Source organism: Diplotaxodon limnothrissa, linkage group LG14 (genome assembly GCF_057381915.1).
Source record: "Diplotaxodon limnothrissa isolate DT_005_m linkage group LG14, D_limnothrissa_male_GT1.1, whole genome shotgun sequence".
NCBI lineage: Eukaryota > Metazoa > Chordata > Actinopteri > Cichliformes > Cichlidae > Diplotaxodon > Diplotaxodon limnothrissa.
In genome coordinates this window covers 35,895,018-35,904,606 of record NC_140609.1, presented here as the reverse complement: position 1 = coordinate 35,904,606, position 9,589 = coordinate 35,895,018, and the positions used below count along the sequence as shown (strand labels likewise).

At 39.0% G+C, this 9,589-nt stretch overlaps 1 protein-coding gene across 1 annotated transcript; it reads left to right on the top strand.

The window, feature by feature from the left end:
- The first annotated feature begins 1,971 nt into the window (after positions 1 to 1,971).
- tmem91 (transmembrane protein 91) lies at positions 1,972 to 8,319 on the top strand. Its single transcript, XM_085371066.1, has 3 exons — positions 1,972 to 2,406; positions 6,126 to 6,272; positions 8,130 to 8,319. The coding sequence occupies exons 1-3, from the start codon at positions 1,972 to 1,974 to the stop codon at positions 8,283 to 8,285; spliced, it is 738 nt and encodes a 245-aa protein (XP_085227192.1). The 3' UTR covers positions 8,286 to 8,319.
- Positions 8,320 to 9,589: the final 1,270 nt, after the last annotated feature.

The window sequence follows — 9,589 nt, the reverse complement described above, 5'->3', positions numbered from 1 at the left end:
CAAGCGCATAGGCTTGTTACACACTGCTACATGTTGATGAATTCACAATTTTTACATTGTGTAGCTGTATCAAAATACATAAATACAGTGACAGCAGCTGTGCCCCTCCATCAACAACAGTCGAAAGTGTCTAACTGATGTTTACATATTTATAATATTGACTAAATCTTTGGAAAAGTACTGGAAAGTTACCAGCTCAGGCTCCACAATGGACCAGAATGGAGCAGAAAAGAAGTACTTTCACTCCTCGCTATTTTACTCACAATTTAACCATAAGGAATTTTTAGCTTTTTGGACTGAGATTTTATATATGGCTGAAACTGGTATAAAACTCTGGTTCCTGTAAGAGTAAAAATCCTATAAGAAAGACAACATTTCCTCAGCCATACCTGCTACAATTCATAAAAATACGGATATATACACAATATAAAAAATCCCTATGTAACCAACAGAAAGACTCTTTTTTTTTTTTTTTTTTTACTAAGTGCATAAGGGAAAGGTTCATTTTCATAGGCAACCTTTCAAATCACGCTAATCCTCTGCTCTACTGGGAGCTTATTAAGTAAATCGATCAAGACTCACAGTCTCACAGTGAGATTCTTTTTTACTGGAGTAAAAAAAAAAGGGTTGATATATAATAAGAGTGCATCTTTTTTTCTGTATGAAGTTATCTGCGCGCATGTGAATCAGGAGTTTAAGTAGCTTGAGCCCACAACCCTCGCAAACTAAACATGAGTAAAAGTGGAGAGTATAAATATTTTGTGTGACCTTGTTCTTCTCTTAACAGACATCAACGTCCTAACTGGCGATCTGGATAGAGAGATTCCTCCTCCTCATCTATCCTGAATGAAACCCTCTTAAGGTGGATGCTAAGCATTAAAATTGCATGTCCCAGTGGAGAGCTGCCATACCAAGTAGCCAACCCGCAGCAATAAATCAACACTAGAGGACTTTTATTTCTTCATTATCGCTTCCTGCAGCAACAACAAAGGAACAGGCATGTTCACAGGCCTGTTGACCTGCGGATGTGCTTCATAGGATTCTATTTTTGGAGCCTCATTGGTTTTACAGATTAACTGCCCTCAAATATGGCCCCAATCCGTTTGTTGCTCCACTAGTTTGACTGCTGCCGGAGGTTGTGTATATTCATGCTTCAGAACGCCCCACTGTGTGACAGTTTAGTCATCTGAAGGGGCACTGCTTCTTTTTGAAAGCAGTTTGAGTTCACTTTTTTCACACTCTTGCAGAGGAACAAACACTTTGCTGTATGTAATGACAGCTGGAAAGACTTTTAAGTTATTCTTGTCAACTCCTAACTAATTGCCCTCTTTCATTGTGTAACTGAGGAAAGATTGACATCTGAAGCTTTTACACCGTTGCCAAGTCAGTGTGCTTAGATTAGTGCGTCATAATATTTTATTGAAAGAGTTTTTCAGTCACACTACAGTCACACTGAATTTCCATTGCACGTTGTTTTTATTAAACTGTCTAGCACTAATCGAGATCTTTCATCGTCAGATTCGAGATTTTCATAGTGCGTGAAAGCAAAAGTAGCTACCATTAGCAAATACGAACTGACGCGGCCATGTGAAATGGAAGACACAGGCCAAAGCCTGAACCATCAAGTCCTTAAAGAATTGTTTATGACATGTGAAGAGAGGACATTTTTGAATTATCCAACGTCACTCCAGCTGAACATTTCACAGGACAAAGCTACCACTGCTTGTTTCACTCTGACATAAATCTGGCATGCTTTGTTGGCCCCAGGGCCAAGCCCTATAACAAGAGAAAAATTAAAGAATAGGATTAAAGATGGATTATCACTGAAATACTAAAGCCAGCAAAGCAGCTGCCTTTGCATACTGTAAGCCCATTGGACTCTTCAGGGAGAAGCTCTGTTGACCGATTTGTAGATTGCATTTGGTTGTTGATGTGGTCACCTATTGGGTGGCTGGTATTAAAAAGGAAAGGATGGAGAATCTAGATGAGCTGGAGCACCCTCTTCTGGGAGAAAGTGCCAATAACAACTGGGGACCAGGGCCGGGGCTGGGACCTGGAACTGGACAGGCCCCAGGTGGGCTGTTCAAGGGAATCTTGGTTAAGTGTGAGGAGGACAGGGCCTACCCTCCATTAACATGGAGGGGCTATTGTGGACATCCCCCTGAGCTTCAGCAACAGCAGCTACTGGATCCTTGCTCCTTACCATGCACACTGGAGTCCTTTTACCCAGCAGCCCCCATTTGGGGCCACACAGATGCCCTGCTCAACAAAGACTACTTGGAGACCACGTTTGTGGACATTCGGCCAGGTTCAACACTGGAGAGGAAGCTGCTGGCTGAGACGCAAGACTTCCACAGTGCATCCTACAGCATGGACGATGAGGATGACCTGCTCCCTGACTCTGACGTAAGCAGTGTTGGACAAGTTACTTTGAAAAAGTAATTAATTATAGTTACTAGTTACTTTTTCAAAAAAGTAACTGAGTTAGTAACTGAGTTACAAGGTTCTACAAGTAATTAATTACTTGAAAAGTAACTATTGCGTTACTTAAAAAAAAATGTTTAACCCTCTGGGGTCCAGGGTATAATTGGCCATTTTTAACCACATTTCAAACATAAAATCCGAGTAGAAAAAGTTATATTTTTTACTGTAACAACCACAAACATGTTTATGGATAATATTTCATAACTTTAAATGCAAATATAAATTGTCAATTTTAAAATCATATGCAAAAGTTTTGCAGACAACAAAGTTATTTGCAACCATTTACCTTTTAGCGTTTTTTATAACCATTTCAAACTATTTACATAACAATCAGCTGTTCTGCATTCAACAGGATGCCACACAAATTATTTGTGCCACTCCAAATATTTCTGTCCACTATAAAGGAGAACATCACAGCCTGATACCTGCAGGTCTGACAGCAGCAGGTGTATCACTCCTACTGTTTTCATTGAGCATTGTTCTGACACACAACACAAAACTATCCACAACACTACACACTAACTACACAAGACGACACATTAACTACACACTCCAAACACGCTAAACATCACAAATCTCTCACATCTCAAAACTCTCTCTCTCTCTCTCTCTCTCTCTCACCCTCACTCCTAAAACTTCCCCCTCTCCCTAAACAACAAAATGTCATGTTGCCACATCATTTTTGATTGGTCGGCATGGTGCATTTTTCCACCAACACGAAAGGGCAGGTTTTTTTTGTTTGTTTGTTTTTCTTTGTCATAAGCAGAGAGTGCTCGCTGCGCTGTCCTTAGACAGTAAACGTGGCGAAACTATTGAGGAAAAATCGCTGCGTATATATTGTTTATCATGACTCTGGTTTTACGTGGCCTATCAGCACAATTTAAAAACTGGTATATATCACCTTGTTGCTTTGTCATCTTGAAGTGGTCATGTGATTGGCTTAGCACGACTACTTTATTCTTCTTCAGTCAAACAGCTGCTTAAAGCTGCTGCTTAAAGCTGTAGCGTCCAGATTACTTACAGCTACTTCCGTGGAACTGATATAAATTGCGGTAAGCTTAAGACAGCTTCAACCATCTGTTTGTTGAAAAATAGTAACGCGACCGCACCGCATTTTCTTGTTAGTAACGGTAACGACGTTATAACGATAGAAATAGTAATTAGTTAGATTACTCGTTACTGAAGAAAGTAACGCCGTTATTCCCATCACTGGATGTAAGACACTTAAAAATGTCTTCTCTTTCTTCTTTTGTACCGACAACAGAGCTTGTGCAACCGTACAGGAAATAAAAGCAGGTCAACAAATTTTCCTGCTATTGTTCAAACAGAGGATTCAGGAATATTTAGATAGGTCTGAAAGTAAGCAGTAGTTTCTCAATTAGTCCTTTGTTTGTCTGTTAAGTTTCAAAAGTAACAAACCTGAAAGTTTGCATGTAGATGCCCATATTAGTTTTATCGAATCATTCTCATCCTCAGCTCAACCAGATCCTCTTCATTCCTGAAACATGCTACAGAAAAAGCAATGGAGCCTCATACTGTCAGTGTAGGTTCTGGAAACCAAAGAGGAACTTAAAATAGACATGCGAGCAAAGCAGCAATTGAATGCTTACTGTCAAAAAGCCAGATTACATAAAGCTGCTCTCCTGCTGCATAACAGGTAATGACACCATAGTGCTGATAGAAGATGCCAGTTCTATATCATAGACCAGCGGTCCCCAACCCCCGGGCCTCGGACCGGTACCGGTCCGTGAGTCGTTTGGTACCGGGCCGCGAGAGTTGAGGCTCAGTTGTGAAATGTATGGTTTTCAGGGTTTTTATCGGTTTTCAGCTTTATTTTGTTATAATTTTTATTGTTTACTCGGTTTTCCTGGGTCTTTTCACGTGTGTTATGAATAAATCTTCTTTTTTTCGGTACCGGTGCTAGTTTTATTTTGTGTATTTATCCGCGACACTTTAAAAGCCGGTCCATGAAAATATTGTCGGGCATAAACCGGTCCGTGGCGCAAAAAAGGTTGGGGACCGCTGTCATAGACCACCGAGCAAAGCCCATCATAAAGTAAAATATAAATTAGCTACGAGATGCCAACAGCAGTCAACAAAATAATACATACTCTAAATGTCACCAATAAATAATGTTAGTGTTTGTACTGTTTAGTCTCACATCAAGGTCAAGTAAAAGCTTTTTAAATAACTAGAACTAAAAGGCTAAGGGATGTTTAATGATTATTACTTTGATTAAGAATGCAAGTAAAAACACAAATACACAGTAGCGCTACACACCGTTAAAATCGACAGCAGCTGGCTGCCACAAAGTTTAGGTAAGAGTTTGTTCCCCAAGGACAAAAGGAGAGCTTGTGTAAAATATTTTTTAAGCTCATTCTGAATGCTGGCAGTAGTGCAGTGATGCAGAGTCCTGGGCCTGTGGGAATAAAACCTTGCAGTGACCTTAAATCTGCACAAGACAACATCTTCTACTTTGCTTCACTTCAAATTGTTTTTATAAAAGAACTTAAACTGACACATGAAACTCACAGATTGCTCCATGATCAACATTATGGAAAAATAAGTGTCGCATCCTGATTGATTTTACATGTGAGCACAGGCTTAAATTGATTTCCCTGCTTCTCATCAACACAAAAAGGATTTTATGTCTATAAAAATACTTCCCAACTATAGAAAGATTTTTTTTTTGACCAATAGAACAGGCATAATAGAAATAGCCCTGTGTTCCAAGCTTTAAATAAATTATCTTGTTTAGTAAAAAAAAAAACCCACTTTATGTCTGTGTTTGCTGCTGGTTTACAGAACAGTTACTAAAATATAACAAAAGCCTTTTTTGGAATTGTACAACTGTTTCTTACACAAAGTAAAATGACCAAAGTGGTATGACAGGGTCATTGTGAGAGAGCAAGTCAGACTCAATATGCAGCTGTTTCAAAAAAGATGCATGAGTCATAAAGTGCCCCGCGGTCAGCAGAGCTAGTGCATATCCAGACTAACCCCATTCAATCACATTATCTTTCAGACACTAGCAAAGTTTTTAGTTGTTGTGGATGACTTGAATATAAGAGAAACAGCGTGTTTCACTTAATGTTGGAGTAGATCATCTTTGTATGTTTAAGACAACAAGCTGTATCTTTGTTAGATGGACACAAAGAGGTAGATTACAGAAATGACAAAAAAGCAAGGTTGTTTTTTACTTATGCACCTGTGCACTGGCACCTTGATGAAATAAACTGAAGGAAGTTGACAAGGCTGCAGCAGTACTGATCCATGAAATGGATCTTCAGAAATATGTATTCCTCTCTAGAAACAAAGTCTCAGTTTTTCTCTTAACCCACAAATTTTATTGAGACTCATTTTGAAACAAACATCTTTGAGTCAAAATGTTTTTTTTATTCACTTTACACACCGTCCTTGCACAGTACCTTACATTTGAAAAGTTTCAGTGTAATTTTCATTTGCAGGAAAATGAAATGAATGTAATACCTACTGCATTTTTGTGAAGGCTGAAATCTCACAGACAAATATCTGAAAATGTGCCCAAACAAAAACAAATCACCCTAAAAGTATTTCTTTATAATGTATGTTATCGCTTTCTATCCTGAACTCAACCTAAACGCACTCTGTTTGAATCCCAGGACTCATCCATCGATGATTTTAGTGATACAGACAGTGAGAACAACTTCCCTCTGATGATCCCTCAGGACTACCTGGGTCTGGCCTTTTTCTCCATGCTCTGCTGCTTCTGGCCCCTGGGCATCGCTGCCTTCTATCTTTCACAGAAGGTATACGAACACACACAAACACACAAACACACAGACACACCCTCAGTCCTGAGCAGACAAGATACAACTTGGCTCTATCGTTCACAGCTGAGGGTGAGTTTTTACCCTCTGCAGTATGTGTGGACGATCAACGAGTCCAGTTCTTTAGTGTTGTGCAAGTGAAGGATTTATGGAGGAGAGCTGTGACAAGGAGATTACACCTGCAGAATCACACTTCTGAAATAGTACAAAGCTGAGAACTTTAGATAAAACACTTAGATCAAATCCGAATCACAGTTGTCTATAATATGGTCTCTGTTGGTATCATAACTCAGATTTCTTCACATTGATTTCTTGAAGACATAAGCTTGAAAAAAAACCACTGACCTCTGTCCTTATGTATCTTTTTCATTATGTGTTGCTTAATTTAATGGGCATGCATATGTATTTACAACCTTTGCATCAAGCAATACATAGAGCCATGACCAAACTAAGAAGAAGAAATAATAGTATTCCTGTACTGGGGTTTTGTCTTTAAATCAATATTTACATAAATATTTCATTGCAGCGCATAAAAACTGCTCGTTGGAGCTCACTGGTTTAAACAACATGCTAAGGGGCATGTACTGTGTTTTGCCTACATTTATTGAATAATAAAGTCACTCTTTCTACCATATGTATACTATAATATGTATAATGTCTGCCTTTCAGCAGGGATATATCCAGTCCAGATGTATAGGGCAGAAATCTAACAGGATACCACATTAAAAATGAATAAACTTAAAGTTAATATAACTGCAAATGTGCTGTTCTAAGCAAACTATACTATTCATACACAACTTTTTCCTATAAGTGTTCAGCATCTGCACACCACATATTTAATGACAATTTAATTAACAGATACAAAATGTAAACAGAAAAAAATTGAATCACTGGCGATCTGTCCAGGGTCTACCCTCCCTTCGAAGGCTATTTCCAGGATTAAATGTGCTTATTATGTTAAACGGCACTTTTTAGAATCACATACATGCTCAATCATAATTTTTGACTCATTGTTGTGCATATCACTTTAATTTTGCTGTTATTGATTGATGTTAATGTGGAAATATTTAAATAAAGTACTGTGCGTTATTAAAACGCCTAAGTAAATGTACAAGGCTGTCTTTCTACTCGTCACTGTGTTATACTTGTATAACTATGCATGTGACAAATAAAGAACCTTAACCTTAACCTTAACCATATCCATGCGCTCATCTGGCCAACACCTCTGGCCCCTCACCACAGAAGAAACAGGATAAAATTATTAAATCTGATTATTCAGAAGTCAGATGACTGGTCACCCAAAAGTCAGAATTGCTAGAAAAAAAGAACTTATTAGCCACAGTTACTTATGGTAGTATTAAAATACCCCTTACACAAATATCTCTAGACTCCCTTATTTTATAAACTCATCCCTCCAGCAGTGCAGGAGAGAAAGAAATCCCATTAACACTTTTGCAAAGCTAACTGGCAGCATGCTGCAAAGGCCTTTTGATCAGATCAATGGCCTTCGTTAAGGTTTAATTAGAGTCATAACAAGAAACCTCAAGGTGATAGATTTCCAATATTGTTGAGTGCTGCCTAAAACAGGGGTCAGAGTCAAAGGCAAGGACTAGAGGGAGAGAGAAAGGAAGGAAGGAGGAGAAAATGATGAATGAGCTGCAATCGCTGGGTGTGATTTGGAGATGGAACATAATATGGGCTTAGCGTGAGATTGGAATGAGTGGAAGAGGAAAGTGTAGGCCAGGGAGGACATTGACAAATGATGATAAATGCTGTTCTCTCCTATTTTTTTCACTCTAATCTTTATCTCAGTGTCTCGTCTCCTCTTTTACTCAGACCAACAAGGCATCGGCTCAGGGGGATTTTCAGGGGGCCAACGCAGCGTCTCGCCAGGCTCTCTGGCTCTCGGTGCTCTCCATCGTGTTTGGAATCATAACGTACATCTGTGCCATCGCTGCGTTGATTTCTTACCTGTCCGCAAAACCACCATAAAAGCAACTCTTTGAAACGGACATGCATACAAAAGACTGACCTCTCACATATTTCATGAAGATCAACACATGCCAACATATCACCGTTAAATGTCAAATAATCACAGTGTTTGTCTGTCGACTTGTCTGAAGTCACGTTTCATCTACACCAAGCTGAAAAGCTGCGACGCTGAAAACAGAAGCTGGGAGCTGGTGTGTCGTTTATAATCGCTTTGGGATTATAAAAAGAAAAATCAGCTCAAAGGATGTTCTGAGCACATGAAGAAAAATCATTGAAAAAGCAGTCTGTTACTTGTTTAGTGATTTGAAGACTTAAGTTACCTTCTGTTAAATCTGTGCTGTAGTTGTCATCATATGTGAAGCATTACTGAAGTAAAAAAAAAGAAAGAAGAAAAACAGAAATTCACATTTTTCCATAGCACTGTAGATATCAGCATTACAAACAATGGATGAATAATAAGAAGCAGTGGGGATATGTGTCATTGTCTGCCTGGGAGGAGCTAAGTGGAGGGCAGTATACGATTAGATGGAGTCTGCAGATTTATGAGAGGTCATAGCAAGGACGTGGCAGCAGATAAATCCCGATGGACTTCACTGTGGGAGGGCCTGAGCCAGCACTGTCACTTGAGGGGTGAAAGCTGGTGATGATGTTTTAAAACATACGATGAGCCAGAAGCAATAGTCCTTTGGAGAACCCAGAGTTCCTTGCTGACGGGAGGGACCCCGAGGGAAATGCTGCACGTGAACATCGATAAGCTCATCCTGGTTTCACACTGCTTCAGTCACTGTTTACTGACAGAAAGGACTGCCTCTGCTTTGTTTATACCAACTGAATCATTATCTTCATGTTGAAATACACAGAACACTAAATAACTAACGCACAGAGTGTAGTTGCTGGTATAAGAAAATACGTTCACGACTTTTAAAATTAAATGCAAAACTCGGAGGTAGAAAATGGACTCAAGATATAGACATTAAATGTTATCCTCTATATATACACAGGGTTAAGAAATCATAACATATACAGCGGAGGAAAGAGCTGGAAAAAGTGCCAAAAATACAGAAGAAACTCTGAGGATGATCCTTTTATCAGCTATTCCATTATTAGAAGCAGCCAGGCTGTTCACACCATGCTCCTTAAATATAGATTCTGCTATTTTCTCCACCAAAAATAGAACTGACATCTTCAGGAGCTTGCTTCTTGCAGTATGACTGACTTAAAAAAAAGTCTACTCAAAACTTCTGTTCAAAAACACACAAATGCTTTATTTAAATGGGCCAAGAAAAGTTGCAAAAATTGTGATG

Excerpts from the sequence above, each read along its gene's own strand:
- tmem91 (XM_085371066.1), top strand. The coding sequence starts at position 1,972 with ATGGAGAATCTAGATGAGCTGGAGCACCCTCTTCTGGGAGAAAGTGCC. Across the intron at positions 2,407-6,125 it reads ACCTGCTCCCTGACTCTGAC|GACTCATCCATCGATGATTT; the intron begins GTAAGCAGTGTT and ends TTTGAATCCCAG. Across the intron at positions 6,273-8,129 it reads CCTTCTATCTTTCACAGAAG|ACCAACAAGGCATCGGCTCA; the intron begins GTATACGAACAC and ends TCTTTTACTCAG.